Genomic DNA, 19,238 nt, shown 5'->3' on the forward strand with positions numbered 1-19,238 from the left:
CACTGTCCTGTGCAAAAACATAGTCAGCACTATTACATTTACAGTTATCAAACAAGCAGCATGAACTTTGAGAAACTGCGTAACACAAGGCAGTTGACCACAAAACCAAACAGAATTATTTTAAAGAACATATACAATTCAGTGTCACTCTGATGATTATGAGCAATTTTTCTAAAGCAAGCAGATACTGACAATGTGACAAGAAGTAATTGCTAGCCTATTTTTCAGTCCTTCATTTTTTATAGAAAAAGTTTTTCTTATTTCCCCTTTTATAGATTTCACGTTGGCCTAAACCCATAGTTCATTCAACATCCAAATGTTCAGCTAGTTTGGCTTCCATTAGAAGAGTCCATTTTCTGTGCTTACTAACGATTTGAAATAGTCTAGAAACATGAATCAGATGTGACAAAAATAGAAGGATTGGCCTAAAGTACAATGGACTTCAACTAGTTTTATTTGCATTCTGTTTTCCAAGCTTGTTGATCCTGTTTCCTTATGAAGTCCACAAGGCAAGAGTCCTATTTGTTAGTGAAAACTGAAATTATCATCACTTTCATTCAAGAGCGGAGACCTTAAAAAAATACTGGATGTTACAAAATCTGCGTCAAAATTGGAAGTGTTGGTAAAAGAACAGAAACAATACGTGAAATGTGGCTGGTTGTCAAGATTAACTTGGAATTATGGCCAGAATTTTAATAGCTAATAGAAGTAATCAAATGTAGGTTTTGATCCAGTCCTTCACACAGAGAAAACAAGCTGTGAAATTTGAGTTAGCATCCAGAAGTCCTCTGAATTTTGTAGCTTTGATTCAACTTTGTTTCCAGCATGATACTGGGAGAGCAAGGGAAAGAGAAAATATTTGATATGATCTACAAAGGCCAGCAGTTTGGATAATCCTCTCATTAGTTAGATGAAATAGGTTATAGTGCTCTTTGTCTGAATGTTTTTTGGTGTTTTACATGAGTTTTCAGATTATTTAAGACACTATGTGTTTGCCTCCCTTGTTGTAGATTTCGGCTTAGTGTCACACTGGGTGTTTTTGTAGCTGCACACCTTCTTGGTGGGCTATCACTTTTCAGTGGCAGTGGTGGGGTGATGGAATTCCTTTCCCTCCTCTTCCACAGGAACCATGACATCATTCCCTGGAAAAGACTCTGTCTCCTGCTCTGGATAGTGCATCGCCAATTCCTCTTCCGTGTTTTCCTGGATATCAACATCACTTTCACATCCTCTAGCAGCACAGTTCTTGCTACCAGGCACTTCTGAAATGGACCCCACAATAACAGTATCGGCCTTCATGATGTATATGCTTTCTGAGGAAGAAAGAAAATAGTGCTGAGCATAGGTAACAATATGGCTGTCCCTAGAGATGGTTCCTTTCCATGCAAAATTTTAACTTGTTACGCAACATTTATTTACTTCTTTTTTAAAATCAGAGGTATGCATATCAAGTCTGTCACTGTGAAAACGCAGAATTCACTAACCCACTAAAGCTTATGTAACTCACACATTTTGCCTATTTCTTTATCTCTTTATAATAAAAGTATTGAACATACTGAGCGATAAAGATGGCCTGCTCATTTTAAGCCACACTGTGGTTTTGGATCACTGCCATGGGGACTCTGGCCATTCTAGATCAAGTAGCTCTAGCCCTCCTGTAATGAAGCTGAAGGACTACAGGACAAAGACAGATCAGAAAAGGCAGGAAGATATTCACAAAAATCTTGTAGAAGAAACAACTAACTGGGATCTGGGGAAGATAGCTATGGATAGTTCAATGTTTATGTTCCTGCTGTTCTGAAAAACAAAAATAACTGTATTAAAAGCAGTCCTTGGGCAAAGTTCAACACTGTACAGAAATGTAGGGAATGCTAAGGAGTTTTGGTTTTCATTTCTTTGACTACCTTGCCTCCCCAGACAGCCTTCTCTCTCCCAATTCAGGGAACTGGCATTTTGCAAAAGCCTGTTTTTTGAACTGCTTATAATAACAAAAATCTTTGCTGATCTGTGGCACTAAAAACAGAAAATACATTTTCTGCTTTTCCTTTTCCTTGTTCTTTCTGTGCTTTGTCTCCTCTTGCTCTCTAGAAAAGCATGACTGGATCCCAGCAACCCTAAGAAAACAGTTCTGGATCAGCTTAGCCATTGTAACTCCTTGGATTTGACTCACAGCAATAAATAAATAAGTAAATACATACATACATACCCCACACACATGAAATAACCCAACCCGCATATGGTAAACAACGTCAAGTGTCCAGGACCAGCTCTGTTAAGAGCTTCAGATAATTTTCCAGCTTACTAATAATTTCAGAATGATATTATGTTCCTGTGGCTTAAAAATTGGAAAAAAAAAAAAAAGAAAAAAGAAAAAAAAAAGGCAAGACTTACCAATTCGATTATTTGTGTGATCTCTCACTCGAGAATCGACAGGGCAATCTGGGGCATTTCCATTGCTCTGTGTCACATCAGTCAGACTCAGATCAGGACTATAAGCTTTTTCTGTGCTGGAAACCAAGTTGTTATTGGTTTCCAAAGGAAGGTTTCTTTCAATTAGCTCCTTCTCTTCTGGCCCTCGATCAGTAGTAAGCATGATCTGCAAATACAAAGAGACGAGTAGAAATAGGGTCAATGCAAAAAGAACATTGTAACAGGTCTATTGAATTCTTCTGTAGCAGCCAGAACAACATAACAGCACCACTGTCACAGGGAGTAAAAAATTTCAAAGTGTCTAACAGACAGAGGAACTTAAGTTCCTTTGAATTAGGTTCCTGTATTACTTAAGGCCATATTTAAAAATAGCATTCTTAAGCTAAATGCACAGATTTTATTTTATTTTTTGTGAGATTTGCAAGAATGTACCTTACTTCCACTGAAATCTAGTTTCCTGAACCTGAGTGGATGCTTTGGGAAATTCAACTTGCCTCGTCTGCAATTTAGATTCTGATGAACCTTTGTAAATCTGCTTATTTGTCACTCTGACTTTTTGTTGCATGTCTTATACTGCATGCTCTGTTGCAGAGCATGCTACCCTGCAATACAGTAGCAGCTGCATTATGGAGACTGAGGCTCAGTGGCACCTTTCAGCAAAGAATATAACATCAGTAAGAACGGTAGATTCTGGAAGTAAGAATTTGAAGGGATTTGGTTCAGGAAGAACTTTAAGAAGATATTGTCCAAATTTATACACTCCCTTCAGAAGCAAAACTGGCAGAAATACATTATTTAACACTACATTAAACGGAGCCCAAGACATGAAAGTAGCAATCCCTAGTATGTCTCATCTCTGCACCTGGGGGATCACAGGTTACAGAGAAAATGACAAATAAAAAGACCTTTTTAACAGAACATTTAAAAAATATTGTTAGTTATTTACATTGGAAAAGAAAGGGATCTGTTTCGGAATACCATTCACCAGATCAGAACCTGCAATGGAAAGAAGAAAAATTATCAGAAGAGAATTCACAGCAATCACAAGAACATTAATATTTTCTCTGAAATATCACCCACCCATGTCCTAAACTACTCTACAACCTAACTCACCTGTATCTTTCTTTCTTTACCACTGAGGACACACTTCCATGGCAGGGGTGAGGTGAAGCAGTGACACATTGCTGCCAACCATGTGAGGTCCTATCACTTTCCACACACCAAAACTGGTGTTCACCTAATCCCATGATGAACTGATTAAGCTTTCTAAAGAAGCAGAAGACTGTCTTATCAAAATAAATAAATCAAAAAATAAAAAGTGAATAGCTTTCTACTGGATTAACAAGTTGCATCAGGTCATTGTGTGGTCAGTAATATAAAGAAGGTGGGATTTTATGCAAGGGTGGAGGAAGAGAACACTGGGGAAAGAAAAGAGCTGGGAAAAAGGGAGAAGTGGAAATGCTAAGAGGGGATTAGTTAATTAAGCAAAATGGCTGTAATCCAGGAGATATGTATAGATTGCTATGGCTAACATCCACTTTTTTGGGAACACATCTCCCATATTTGAGTGCGCAGAAATGAACCTGACATTTTTCCAGCAAAGCCTCCCCACACTGCTGCATCACCCAGTCACTCAGGTGCAATGGGAAAAAATTGCCATCTAGTGGCTTGTCATATTCACAGCAGTATTTGCCTGCACAGGACTGGCCTTCTGCATGTCTACAGGTACATTCATTTGACTTAAATTGGTTCCATGTTTTAAAGTTTCATAAATTAAAACTCCATATTAAGACTAGCCATTTATTCTTTAATCATATGTATTACAATTTCTGGTCAGTCAGTCACTCACCGTCAGATCTGATCCTGGATTTGTGTGAAGTGAGATGTGCTGATAAAATAAAACATTCATTTAACAAAACTCATCGTGGAGCACAGGGACTATAACAGGTTTACCACACCCACAAGGCCTACAAGCAACCTACAAATTGCACATCCTGCTTTCTATTAAAGAGGGAATGTAGTTATGCAGGCACACCCCACATGCAACTCTACGCAAAGCTACAGAGAGTCACAATCAGTAAACAGGTTCCAAGTCCAGCCCACTCCCAGGAAGCTGAAAATACTCACAAAAGACTTCAGGCATCATTTAATATTGATTTTTATATTAATATGTTTGCACTGAGAGAAAAAAATCACCCATTACCATTTCCCCACTCAGCTTTTCGCATCTTCCTCCATAAACTAACAGCTGTTTCAGTCTTTTTCTAAGGTTCTCCAACGTATTGCACAGATTGCCTAGAACATTTGGCCTGTCTTCACCAGGTGCTTGTAAATATCATCTCCCCTACTGGCCTCCGCAAAGTTTTAGGATATTATAGTTCCCAGGTGGCGTGTCCTTGGAGGTTAAACAGCATGCTATGTGTTACAGCTTTAAAAACTCACGTTTTCCTTTGAGGATGAGGATTCGTTTCTTGCACATCTTCCATTTCCAAAACAACAGCATGCCCACCAGTAGCAGCATCACAGAGAAAACCACTCCCCAAACAAGACCTACTGCTCAGAAGGGGAAAAGGAGGACAGTGATTTCAAGAAGAGGCAGAGTGCTGCCTTTTCTGTCAGCACTGCCTACTTTCAGCAGATCTGTGTGTTTGATGGATATAATTTTAAAAGTCATAAGGGTTTTGCAGGAAGCTCTCACATAAAAATTGTTTTTACTAAAGATACGTACAAGTAAAATATGCTAGAAAGAGTAAATCTTCGTTACCTCCTGTTGTTGTCTCCCCCTTGTCTGAGGTGGGAAGAGTACCAGCCGGAGCATTCTCCTTGGGAGTAGAACTGGGGTTTTCAGTTGTTGCAGCACTTAAAAGAGCACTAGAAATAGTGACCAAGTTTGCCTCAAGCCTCAGTAGGTCAGAGTTATTTGTTTCATTGCTGAATCTGGTGGAGAAAGTGCCTGGGGTGAGGTAGGTGGGCAACTGGTCCAGGCAAACCTCATCATGTGTGGCATTTCCTTTGCTTTGTGCTACTTTGTTTAACTTGGCACAGCTAGGGAATGAAAGAGAGAACAGTGTATCAGCACTGACAGAAAATGCTCTGATATATATTAAGGTGTTCTATACAGCAAACATCACTTTCGGTCGTTTTTGTACCATGTACATTTATTGCTTTTGGTCAGGAAGTCATTAACTTCCATCTCACCTCTGTGGCACTGATCCTTAACCTGGATGCAAACCTGAAAATCACTTGCGTATATAAACTAACCATATGCAGAGAGCAGAAAATGAGGCAAGGGAGAGTCCTTCCTTCCTTCAGTATCGAGCTGTGCAACAAGCATAACGAGGGGCCTTCAAAACTCTGCACATAGGCTCAAAGCTACCCCATTGCCTCTAAAATGAATTTGTATACTTTGCACCAGAAGAAGTGACAGGAGTCCCTTCGGGTCTTTTATTAGCTTCAGCTAATCAGTTAAACACTTCAAAAAGCTATGGACTTACTCAGTATGGGGCTTGCAGATGTCAGTGCTGGAGGTTTGGTCAGAGAAGGTCCCAGGGGGGCATTCTTCACAAGCAACATCAGTTGTTGAGGTGCCTGAATGAAAACAATGACTGATGACTGACTAACAAAAATGCCATAGGTCCAGGACTATGGCCAAGATCAGAAAAGACAAACTAGATAGGGAGGAATTCCTACCTCTGACTTTGACTCCAAAACCAGGCTTGCAAGCAGTGTGCTGCTGGCATCGCATGCAGGTGTACTTAACAGCAGTCTGACAGAACAGACCTGGTCGGCACTCACACACACGGCTAGAATTGAAGGAGCAGGGCACTTTCTCCACAAGGTCAGATTCTGCAGGAAAGAAACAGATGGAGTAGCAAACAATCACCCTGCAAGGGAAAGGCAAAGCAGGAGGCAAAGCTGAGCAACACCATTTCAAAGGCTTGGGAAGCAGAACGGACTGCTGGCACTCTTTGCGATGGCAATTTAAATCATGCACAATTGGACAAAGCTGTAGACAACAGTTTGTAATAGAAGATGGAAAGCAGAAATCAGACTTGGATGGCATTAGATGCCAGAATTTTCAGGCAGTCCCAGGCCAAACAAGAAGTGGTACTCGTTATGTGCAAGGTAGCATTCTGCTCTCTAGAGCAGTAGCCAAGGACAGATAACTTTGCTGCTGGAAATTCTAAATTAATAAAATGCTAATAAAGAGAATATTTAGAGTGGCTCTAATAGTAAAGTATGTGTGATAAAAAGTAAATCAACTACCTTTTGTACATGACACACAAGCATCACAATGTGGCTTTTGGGATTCTTCGTTCAGATATTGTTCAGGTCCACATCTCATGCAGTCTTCAGCTGGGTCCATGGGACAGGCTTTCCTTTTAGCATACCCTGGAGAAAGAAAAACAAAATGTGAAGGATACCTGTTCAGAAACCTCCTCAGTTTTCATGCCCATTTCACTGGGGCAGGGGTGTGTGAGTGAATAGCTGTGTGGTGCTTAGCTGCCTGTAAGGTTAAACCACAATGGTAAGGAAAAGTGACAGCTGCAGAAGCAAAAGGAAAAGCTAAAACAGCAACATAAAGATAGGCAGAGTTGAATGTTTCATGGGTAGTAAACAGGAGAGAAATATATCCCACTTTCAGCACCAGACTGCATCACTCAGTTGTAAAGGGTTAATTAACCACAGGCATGGAAGACCTGGCAGGAAAATAACTCACCTACTATTTGCTTTGGCAAGCATGGTGTGGGAGTATAAGTAAAACCAGCTATGTTATATTTGGCCCTACAAATATGACCAGACAAGCTTAAAACACATCACTCATACTTCCTCAAAACTACTTGTCTGAGATTTCCTTTTGAAGGTTGGGGACGATTGCTGGAGTGGTCTGAATCTCAGCACTCAAGCTGCAGGCAAGTTACCTCCACGTGTGTGTTATTTCCTTCCTCCTCCCACAATGTCCCAAAAGCTTGAACTATAGTTATTTGAGACTTCCTGTACACATGAAACAGCAAATTTCCCCCTCTCTTGGGGGATGTGTGCCCCAAGTAGACAAGCTCTGAAGCTTGTCCAGTCATATCTTCTGGTACTGTCCTTCACTGTGTTAATAGCTCAACAACCAGATCAAAGCCCAAGCAGAAGGAATACCAGCTGCAATTGTATGTACAGAAAAATGTACTGGAAGTAAGTAGACGAAACAAGTGTTTTCCTTTTTAGAATACGTGTGTTCATTCATTCCTGAGGATTTGCTGTTAACTGTGAGGAGGAAATGATATTCAGTGTTGAATGCAATACTATCTCATAGAGTTAGATATCTGATTTAGAGTCTAAAAGCAAAAACAACAACAACAGCCCCCAGAACAACAATAACAAGAAAAGATAAAAGGTAAAATATAAACAAAATAAACAGAAGAAAGGTGCAACATTATTATTTCATGTGAAAGTCTCTATTCCTCCCTTTGAGAGGGGGCTTTTTTCTGTTCTGTGATGAACAGAAAGACAACGTTCTTCTGGTGTCCAAGGTATGAAGTGTCATTTTACCTGAAGAAGAATTAAGCACCTGAGAAGAAATGTGGCAATTGTAGAAATCAATTAGAATTATCTTATGAGGTTTGGTTTAAAGTTTATATTGAAATTGAGCTTGAAATTAACTTTGAAACAGATGATTTGGCTTACACTTGAGCCAGTGTGCTCAGATGGAAAGCTCTACATCTGTAGGTTGGAACACCAAGGAAAGTAAAGCCAGACTGCATCAAGACTCTAATACATCCACTTGGAGTAAATGGAATTTTAGAAAAGCTACTCTTTGCAACGAGAAGTTGAGTTAGTAGCAGATATGAATGTGTTATTGTCTGAAGGAGTAGCGGAAGATTAAAATGAAAAAAGATTCTTATAAGTTTTTGTTGTAAAGGAGACCCTGGAGGATGGCAAAAGATGTCTGAGACAGACATTAGGATTTGCAAAGTATGGTTTTAAAGGAGAAAAGAGCTTCTTTGCTTGGAACTGGCTCAGAGTCCTTGCCCCTTTTCCTCTTACAGGACCAGTTTTCTCCATCCCTTGGTCTTGCTTTCTCATACATTTTCTGAATGATTCTAGTGATGTCCCCAGAAGCAATACAGGATGTCCCTAGCATGCAAATGCTAGCAACCAAGCACCAAACCTCTCTGTATTATTAGAGCACATATAAATGTCAAAAATTTCCTTTCCAAAAAAAGAAAGAGAGAAGAGAGAGAGAGAGAGAGAGAGAGAGAGAAGAGAAAACATTTCTGAAAGAAGAGACTGATGATGGTGAAGTACCACCAAATGTCCCACCCACAGCGTTTCAGACATTTCCAGAACCCTTGTCTCTCTAAGATGTTTCCTGCTTCTGAGCTCATATGCCTCCGACTCACAGCTAGCATCTGGCAAAGCTCACTCTGTCCCCTGATGAGCGAATGTTCCATTCCCCATGTGAGATGCTTTCTAAACTGGTTTGAATATTAGGACAATGACAGATTTTCTGCACAATCACTTTATACTTTGTGTCTCTGATCAGAAACATCTTCAGCCTAATATCATTACGCTACTTCATACCCTGAGGCAAACTGAAATTAATTCTTACACCTGCTACTTCTAGCTACTTCTGAGTGTCAATCAACTAAAAAAATAATAATTGCAAGTTATCTTGTTTGCAATTTAGACTGCTTGAATGCAGACTGAACAGGAGCAGGGAAGTGGAGAACAAATTCCCATCTGGATCCACACCAGATCATGGTTCACAAAATTGCACTTCAGGGTCAAAACGCAATTCTGCAGGTATACCCAGTTCATACTACGTCTATGAGAAAGGCTCCATGTTAATTTGACTGCATCATAAACATACTGACCTGAGGGGCACCGGTAACAGCACCTTTGTAAAGTTTCATCATAGAACCAATTCTTGTGTGTATCACAGGAACGAGATGAGGCGAGCGATGGCTAGAAATTTAAACAGAAAAGACACAATTAGAAAATAATTAGGGCAGATCCAGCATTGGTCTCGAATTATGGTGACTACAAATGGTAGGGAAAAGCCTACAGATTTTTGACAATTCAACCATCCTCTAAAACATCTAGATAACTGCTGTCCATAAAGTTAAGCAAATATTGTAATATTCAGTGTATTTAGCAATGATCCAGTATGTATCTTCACTTAGCGGGCTCTTTTCTCTGAAAGTGATTCAAACATACGGAATGAATACTGTGGCCTGACCTTTTCATCAAGCATTTCAGAGCTGAGAAATTAACTCCTTGTTTCATGCAATAAAATGTGTAGTGGCATTGCTCTATCAAAATGGTTTTCAGCCAATGCTCTAGACACTCTTTGAAACTTAGGTACAAGATAGTAAAGCTTACCAAGGTAAGTTTGTGTAGCAGTCTACCTCTCCTTTAAAAACCTTGTTGCAGTTAACAGATGAAAAAAGGCTAAAAATCACTGTCCTTAAAATGATCCCATCTTGACTTAAAAACTTTTTAGAAAATAAAAAACAGAATCCCCAAATATCTGTAATAGATTTCCAGCTCTGCACAGAAATGAGAAGTGGTGCCATAGTGAACATCACCTAAGGCTAGCTAAATTGGCTGTAACCCACAAAGCTCATTCTTTATATTTGCAGTTGTTCGTATATTGGTTATTCATATCCTGTCATGTTTGTTAACCCTACACATCTGTACTTCTAGGCATCTTTGAATCTGTGTTTTCATACTTCTTCCTGTTTGTTTCCCCTACTGTGCTTAGCTGCTCTCACACTATTTATCAATGCAGCAAACAAATCTTTCTGTTCAGTTATTTATCCATTCATAACATCTGAGTTTAGCAACCTAAAGATATGTTTACTGTAAACCAATACATTGTCTCACTTTTCATCTGGGGACAAATCCTACACTAAGAACAGGTGGGTTTTGCCTTGGTAATAAAGCTACAAATATTTATTCACACAGTGAAGCCCTTATTCAAATAATTAATCCCACTTCTTTTGTGAGTGAAGGTTTTCATGAGCAACCCTCAATTTGATTACATAACTGATACTTGTTTAGATTAAAAATAAAAAAAGCCACAACAGTTCTAATATTAGCTTAGAAAAAATCACTCTGCTCTGAACTGTACCAAAAAGCAGAGAATAAGGCTTCATTTGCATACAGCAGGGTGACTATGGACTGTGGGAAATTACAGCACTACAGGTTTTCTGATGAGAAAGTCTGATTTTTGAATTTGGCATCTCCCCTAATAATCCCCTACAAATATTGATATCTGATAATTTCATTTTCATTATTTGCTGCAAGATATAACCGGCAACCTTTTTTCTGTAAAGACTGAATCAGCAGATTCTCCAGAGATTTTCCCACAGGATACTGGTAGGACAGTTAACAAATATTTTAAGAAATGTACATCCCACCTTCTGAAGGTGAATTTCCCACCAGCCTCAAAAAGAATACCTAGTGTCTCCTACTGCCTTTGTATGCCGTGCAGAATCTTACTAACTGATCTCAAAACCACAGTCTCCTGTTTAACATGTTGTTCTTTTCATGGCTGGACCATAAGCAAATAAATAAATAAATCAGTTAAATAACTTGCCCCAAGTTGTATGAGAAAACAGGAACTTTCAGTCGAGGAGGAAATTAACAGAAGTACAAGAAATAGAAACACACTGAAACCATTAAATTTCGTTGAGCTCTGATAACAGAACTGAGAAATCCTGCCTCACATATGTGCACTAACCACGAGGCCACAGAGCCTCCCTACAAAGCGCTTTTTTCTACCTTACTGTATGGGGGAAATAGCAGAGATCTGGTTGCTCAGCCCGACTCAGGTCAAGTTGACAAATGTGTACCCTGTATTTGTCTTTTCTTAAGAGGAAGCCTCAGACTATAGGAAAAGGAAGTGGAATCTCCTTTCATCGGCGTGTAGAAGCACCCCGGTTAGCCAGCCATCTAAGACTAAATTAAATAACAGGAAATGACACAGTGAGACCAGTCACACTTACACACAGGATTATTTAGGAGTCATTTCAGGGGTATGAAGTGGACTGACTAGTTTTACAGAGAAAACTTAAGAAACAACAGCATCCTTGCTATATGTAAATTATCCCGGATTAGTTTCTCTTTAAGATCTGTAAAACACTACCACAAAAAACTGATCTTCTCTTCCTTGCTCTACTAGAAAACCAACTCTGGCTTCAAATGATGCTGAACTTTAAATCAGAATGGGGACACAATTCTTGAATGATATAAACATGTAAACCTACAGCATATAAACTTACAGATCGTGTAATTGCCTCTTTAGGGGGCTAAAGGAATAATCTCTGCCTACAAGTGTGACCGAAGAGCTGCTTTTTAAAAAGTGATCCTGACTAAAATACTGAAATCCTGAGCTGAGGACAAGACGCAGCTCATAGGTAATGTGGTGCAAACCGGGATTATGAATTTTCCCCTGATGCTAGCGCTGGGATAAATTACTGCCTGAATTACATGTAACTACTGCACAATTATGTAAATATGCATATGAAAGTCCTCAACAATTTTTTTCCTTCCACAAGAGGGCAGCTATATACTACAGCCTACTAGATACTCCGTAACGTACTCCATAACACCTGTAGCTTCACAACAAATGCTGCTGTGAAGCATCCAGTTAAAAACACAGCTCTGCAGCCACCTGTACAAGGCAACCCCAAGGTGTTCTGCTGTAAAAGGTCATTTTAACAAATCATAACATGCACAATTCTATGTCTGAGAAACCACCTTCTGAGCCCACCACTTCTAATTCACAGCTACCTGCAAAATGTCTTTTGTAAACTCAATTTGAAATTTTCATGTCTCATATAGAATAAAAAAATCTTTCCATAAGACCACTCTCCACCCTAAACTCCCATGAGTTTGTGGAGGAATTAAACAAATCAGTGCCCAAAGAACATGCCTTGAAGGAATGGCAGAGGTGAATGGCCAAGGTCTCAAAAGATGCCAGTCTTCCATAAAATGATGATGCCATCTAAGTTTCTAAACAGATCTGACTGATTAGGCTACATTTGGGAAAAAGTTAAGAAATGTCAGTCATAAAAAGATAATGTAATAGTTTTATTTTTCTGTGTGTAATCAATGTCAGAGTAATAAGTGAACTAAAATGAAAGGTAGCAAGCTAAACATATGTAGAAAGGGAAGAAAAATATGCATTATTAGTGGGTAGCAAAAGGCCAGAACTGAGGTAAGTTACCCACTCAGTGACTGAATATGTAAATTACCTCAGTTTCACCACCTGTAACTACTCTTCCCACATGCAAAATACCACGTCTTATATCTCTTCTACAGTTAGGGTGCAAGTTTGCAGTAGGAAGTTAGCTTGTTTGACTTCTGAGATTTTGATGAGCTCAGGAGCTCAAATTAGGAAGAGATTGCTGGAAACAATTCAACAAGAAGCACAGGAGATTCTGGATTGCAGCTTTACCAGCCTCTCTCCCTTCATGATTCAGTACTTCTGGAAAGCTGCATGTTCTTGATTTGACCAGTATCTTAAATCCTTAGATCACTCTGCAGGAAGATTCAAAGTGATAGGACTAATGCGTTGTGTTGTTGTTTTTTTTTTTGGTGGTGGAGGGTTTTTTTGTTGGTGGTGGGTTTTTTTGTTGTGTTTTGTTTTTTTTTTGGTTCTTGGGGGCAGAAGGGGTGGTTCGTTCCTCAACTGTTGGCTGCTTCTTAATGGCAGAAATCTAGACTTCAACCACCTAATCCATCCGAATTTGTAAGGGCTGCAAAATACTTACTGCATGTTTCTTTCACTGTTCCAGGACAGAATGCATAATGCCAGTCACCATTAGCGCTGAAAACACTTCTTATCCTGCTAGTAGTTCAATTGCTAAGGTGAAGCCAACGCCTATTAGGCTACGTTAGTTTACTACAGCAGAATTTATACCTTGTGTTCTCTCAAGCTTTTCCAGTGGAACAGAAAACCATCTGTCCAGTCCAAAGCGGGTAAGCAATTTTCTCAGAAGTTGTCCTGTTACACTGCAGCTATAAAGGAATCTGGTGACGGCAAATACTGATTCTTTTTAGGTGAGGGAAATTCTGAGGAAAATTCCCACCAGTGGCAGCAGCATTGATCTCCCCAGCATACATACTGAGGCTAGACCTGTTTTGAGCTGCGTTACCAACAGCTGCAGCTGTGAGAGTCTGCTCTGCTGGGTTTCCAGAATTGTGACTGAGTTGATGGTAGCCATTAAAGAAAATGTCCCTCTTATCATGCCTTAATCAGAACAGGCATCACCTAAAAGAAGGGAAGGAATCATGAGGACACTGAGGAGAAAAGGGAAAAACTCATGTAAAAAGTGGTGCTTTATAATACGAGAGCTCAAGAATGTGACATGGGAAAGAAAAGTGCATTATACATTCACTGCTCTCCTTGCCAACAGAAACCTTAGCATTAAGACATTTCTGGTATATTTCTGGTGCTATTTCCCCTGGCTCCAAAACACTTTTAGAAATAGTCAATTAGTCAGTGAGAAGAGATTCACTTAATCATTTTTGTTTCTTAATGCTTATTTTGTGGGAAGAATGTGGATGTGATAGTTCCCACCTTTTCCTGGAATGCCTAGAAACCCCGAAGAATGTGGTATAATTCATATTCATCAGCAACTAGGTTGTGGCTTTGCTTCATCAAGGAAACCTCCACTAAGTTTTACAGAACAAAGAGAAGTTACTGTCCTCATTTCTGCAAGGGCAGAATTCTGCAATATCACATTTCGCAAGACAGACAGAAACAGGACTCAGCATCTTTACCCAGAGAAATTCAAAATCCTAGCACAATTTCACTTTTTAAGGCAGCATCTGTGACACCTTCTAGTGTTCCCTGAAAAACAGGGAAGCAAACAGTTCAGAAGAAACACCAAGTTTTATCCCAATGGTATGTAGTATTGTCCAACAGTCAAAAAGCCATGTATATAAATATGCCATTGCAATCTTTCAAATCCTTATATCCTGCCTGGCCCGTACCTGTAATCTGGGAGTAAAATCAACCAGTGAGAGAAAAAAAAACAAACAACCACCACACCTCTATCTCTACTTGTAAAGTTCTTTTAGTATGTATGTAAAATACTAAAACTTTAACATTCAAGAAAGATCACAGCAGTATTGGGGGCTGGGGGTGAGGAATCCTACATTGATGGAGAGCAGGTCTTTGTGCTTCCTGCTGCTTGAGTAAACTGTATGAATGGATCTGTGCTAAGAATGGGCCAGCAACGTGGAAATACATGTCTACTGCAATTATGCTAATCCTGTTAATCTCTTTGCCATCCCAGGATGCAATCCCACTTCCTCTCTTGCTTTTTACACACGTTTTCCTTCCCCTCTAACTCCTTGACTGTTTAAGGCAGGCCAACTATGTTTTCAGAGCGTGAATCAGTTGTAGGAGCTGATTTGAATGAAAACTGCTGTTAGAATTGGTGAAGTTGGATTTTCAGAGGGTTACTGCAGTGGAACAATGCACCCTGTGGCTGCACATTCATTTCACTCAGGGCAGGAGAGTCGGTGGCATTGTGTAGCCAGGAGCAGGGCCTCCCCTTTGCGTGACTGTTGTTGTGCACACACACACCATGAAACCTCGCGGATATAATTTCTGGATCTGCTATATCAGAATTCTTTTGATCTGGATTGGACTTGAGGACACAGTGTAGAGTTACTGCGTCTTTATGACAGTTGTAGAAGAACAGATAAATATTTGAACAAGAAGGTAAGCTGTTACAGTAAACAAGTGCTGGTGTAGCAGAAAGCCTACCATAATGATGTTAACCCATTCACATTTTTGGAACAAACTTGAACAAGCCACACGTCTCTATCAGGTTAGTACTTTGTGCCTGCTTTTGCTCCAATACCAGGAGCTCTTCAATTCAGTTTAGCATCCGGTTAAATTGGAGGGAGATAGAGACTGAATTTCATGAACCCTTCTATGACTGCAGTCAAAGAAAGGTACCTGATTTAGCATGAGCTGGAATATGTTTTCCAAAAGAAAAGACTACAATTCATAACAGTTTGGATTGCTCTACAAAGGGATGGCCAGGGATCCCTTGGCCTTGTTCTTTCATTGACCCATCAGGCCAACCCCCCTTCACCACCGCTTTTCTTTTTTTTGTCTTTCTTTAAAATGCTTCTAATTAATGCCCCATAATAAAAAACCCACAGACATATTTGATACAAAGCATTTTCCTTTTTCAGTGTTTGTTTTTGAGAACTTATTTTAGAAAATATAATTTTTGGGGGTCTTCTCACTATCCTTGAAACTACAAACACATTTGCTATTTCAATTTAAGTAATGGCCATTGCAAAGACAGTGCTGAATTCAGTGGGCTACTCTACAATTCAGTCAGGGTAAGGTTTGACTCATTTATTTATGGTCTTTTGAGCTCATAGAGAAAAAGTGATGGTGAGGCAGAGCAAGAAATCAGCTTGCTACAAATAAGCTGTAAGTCAGAAAGAAAGCATATTACGGTAAAAAAAAAAAAAAAGTTATCAGTATTGGCTGTTCTAGAACTGAGTAATACTGTAGCAAAACAGTTGACTCCCTTTCAAGCTTCTAACCAAATTCTGATAGTATGAAAGAAAGAAGCTGATAATCTAAGACTTCAGGTAGTCAAGCTTTATGCTCAACAGAAGAGACATGAACAAGTGAGAGCTAACTGAAAATTAAAACAACCAAATCCCAAACTGCAGGTTGATCTGAGGTGGAATATGGTTTAAAATACAACCAGTAAGCTGTGACTTGCTTGCATTACATAGTATCACTTGTACTCCACTAGCAGCAAAAGCCAAGTTTGCTGTGATTGATGCAATAAAGATAGCGAGAAGCCAACTGCTTATCCCACCAAGATCTACGTATTTATTCCAGATAACTGGTGATTTTGTTATGAGTTTGAAAGTTGACAGTGAGTATTAGAAAACCAAATTTTCTCTCTGCCCTTTTCATTTCGTGAACAAAACTCTTGACATCACTTTTGACAAGTGATGTCAAATGCACAAATGCCATTTTTTTTTCTAGCACCTTTCTCCTAAAGCAGTTAGCATTCAGCAGACTAGACAAATTAATCTGAATGTCCTCCTAGGTACTTGTCAGATGAGTAAAGACTGCAGGCTATAATCCTGTAGAACAGAGGGATTGATGTACTTCAGGATGGAGATGGAGGCAGGGCAGATAAACCAGAGCAAAGTAGAGCAAGCTTGCCATGTGGGAGGGGAATTTACAGCTAAAGACACCAGGGCAAACTCCTACTCTTACCAAAAGAGTCACGAGGAGCCTTTTCAAACATCTATGAAAAGGATGCAGACTTGGTTACTTTCAAAGATCTAACTGGAGTCAGTTTCTTGCCAAAAATCTCCTGTGATATAGCCCATGCGATGTGCTATATCATTCATTTACAATACACAGACAAGTGTCTTAAGCTAGGATAGGTTTATATTTCCAGTGCCAGGGAAATGGCCAATTTCAGGATCCAACCCAGCAGGCAATAAGCTACCTACTGACTTTACCTATGCAAAGAGCCTCTGTGACTGACCTTTTTCTTTTTCTCATGCGTGCATAAGTGTCAGCCACGGAAACCACCTGGATTTATGCCAGGCACCAAGGGCTCGTTGCCATATGATCCACTGGGGAGGAAGCAGAGGAGGGGTAAGGAGGGCGGAATGGGGGAACAAATGCACAAGAGACGATATGATCTGAGCAGGAACCTATCTTGCACCTACAGCATCAGCTGAGTGTGACTAGTGGGCTATGTCTATTTTATCTCAATTTGATAGCCCATTCATGGGGAAGTCAGTGTCAGAGGGGTGGGTGGGTGTAAAGAGGAAGGTATTTTGCTGTTTTGTTTGCCTCTACACCTTTCACTTTGCCAGCCCTGACTCACAGTAGCAAAGCAAAAGCCCGCCAAGCCAAGTTCTGCAGGGAATCTGCCTGAGAGCACCTGGCCCTCTGGGCAAAAGTAAAAGTGATTCACCCAAAACAAATGAGAGCAGTCCTCCATCCCTAGATGAAATCTTTCTCATTTCCTAGCTGTGACATGCCTGGAGGTGCAGTGACACTAGCAATGCCAAGAAAACGTGCAAATCACAGCTGTCTATCCCCTGGTTCTGCCTGCAGGGTTCCCAGAGAGGGCAAACTCTCCTGGCTGCTTTGGGACAGCTCTGCTTTATACCTTTATCACCCTGTGTTGCACATAGCCTGTTTCTACACATACCTACTACCCTGCATACAGGTAGTGGGCAGAATTGCCCTGCATCCCAGGGTTGCCCCAAATCTCTCCTAGGTCCTATTTAGTCCACCAGGGCTGCAGGATCCTGATAGCACCCTGCCTTACCTGTGGGGCTCCCTGGATATCCTGAAGAAGCAGCAGGAGCCACAGTCCCGGTACAAGGCTGCAAGAAGCCATCTGCAGTGGCATTAGCTTTCCTGAGCTCCCAGCATCGCAGGTCAGACAGACATGTTGCTTCTCCTGAAGTCTGCAGTCTTCCCAGGGTCCAGCCCAGCCTTGCTCAGTGTCTGCTTTCTCAGTCCAGAATCACTCCAGCTGTTCAAGACATGCAGGCAACAGACTTTGAGACTCAATCACACCGAGAAAACAATTTGGAAGAAAGGGGCTGCCCAAGAAAGTAAAGTAAAATTAAAAAAAAAAAAAAAAAAAAAGCACACACAAAACAAAACCACGTCAATCACTAGCCCCAGAGCCGTCGGGTTTCTGAGTCAGTTGCATGCATCAAGGTTGTTATCTGGGGACGTGGCTGGCTGCGCAGAAACACGGACTCCTGAGTCATCTACGCTGCCCCCAGCGAGCACTTCACCTCCCCAGAGCCAGGCATGAGTCCAAGCCCTGCCCTGTCCACGCTCTCAGAACTGCAACCAAGACTCAAAAGAGTTCTCAGTAAGAAACACACTCAGTAGTTCAGTACAGTCATTTTGTTCCTGTTTGAATGAGCATGTGAAAACTCACAACCACCTGGGGTTACTCAGTGAAGGTTTAGGCTTTGCATGTTGCAATTTGAACACCAACATACTGCAGAGCTACCTCTTGAGAATACATCTTTGAGCATCCAGTCCCACTTGAGATCAATTCCTGCTACTGACAGTCAACCCTTGGACTGATACCTGTCATTTTGGCTCCTTGCTTTGCTATTCTGGAAAACGCTTTGTGGCTCTGATGCCTGGAAAGATTTCAGTTGGTTTAAGGTGTCATGCAGGTTTCTTATCTGCCCTAAAAGTTTTGTCAAAAGTAAAAGTCAGCCACTTCAAAAAAGGGCAGCCTGCCTTGAAAACCTTTCTGAGGTGCCTGGGAAAAAAATGAAAATTTGTATTCTCACACCCATGTTTTCTTTTGGGTTCTTCTCACCCTTATCACCACAAAGAAAAAGAAAAATGAGAAAAGACTGAAAGTAGGATAATTGATGATTTTCTTAAAGCTGCCCCCATGCCACCACAACAGAATACTAAGGATGAGAGCATGCCACAGGGCCCCTAGGATGATGTAAATATCTTTAATTCACAGTCTAACCCTTTTTAAACATCTGCCTCTATTTCAGTCTCAAAAATAGCATCCTACAAAAAACAGGCATTTTCAGAGTGCTGTGTGACACACACTTTTAGATCTACCCACCTTTCATCATTTTATCAGCTTACTTCTAAATTTCTAAGCTCTCTAATCTATAAAAGCTGATTGTGGTATATACACCTTTGCAGTCTAGGGACAACTAAATATTTAAAAGTCCATATATTACACTCTTCTTTTTCCTAATTAAATAATGGACTAGAAAATATGTTAATTTTG

General features: G+C 40.3%; 1 protein-coding gene across 1 annotated transcript; it reads right to left on the reverse strand.

The window, feature by feature from the left end:
* Positions 1-1,068: 1,068 nt before the first annotated feature.
* Positions 1,069-17,967, reverse strand: TNFRSF8 (TNF receptor superfamily member 8; the record flags this gene model as incomplete). The annotated part of the gene is made up of 11 exons (XM_084300142.1): positions 17,778-17,967; positions 9,297-9,387; positions 6,697-6,822; positions 6,121-6,276; positions 5,925-6,018; positions 5,195-5,475; positions 4,873-4,983; positions 4,280-4,318; positions 3,398-3,426; positions 2,392-2,596; positions 1,069-1,313 (listed from the first exon to the last, which is right to left on the reverse strand). Exons 1-11 carry the CDS (start codon positions 17,859-17,861, stop codon positions 1,069-1,071), a joined length of 1,461 nt encoding a protein of 486 aa, XP_084156268.1. The 5' UTR covers positions 17,862-17,967.
* Between the last annotated feature and the right edge of the window lie 1,271 nt (positions 17,968-19,238).

The sequence above is a fragment of the Netta rufina genome (assembly GCF_964035555.1).
Source record: "Netta rufina genome assembly, chromosome: 22".
Classification (NCBI taxonomy): Eukaryota; Metazoa; Chordata; class Aves; order Anseriformes; family Anatidae; genus Netta; species Netta rufina.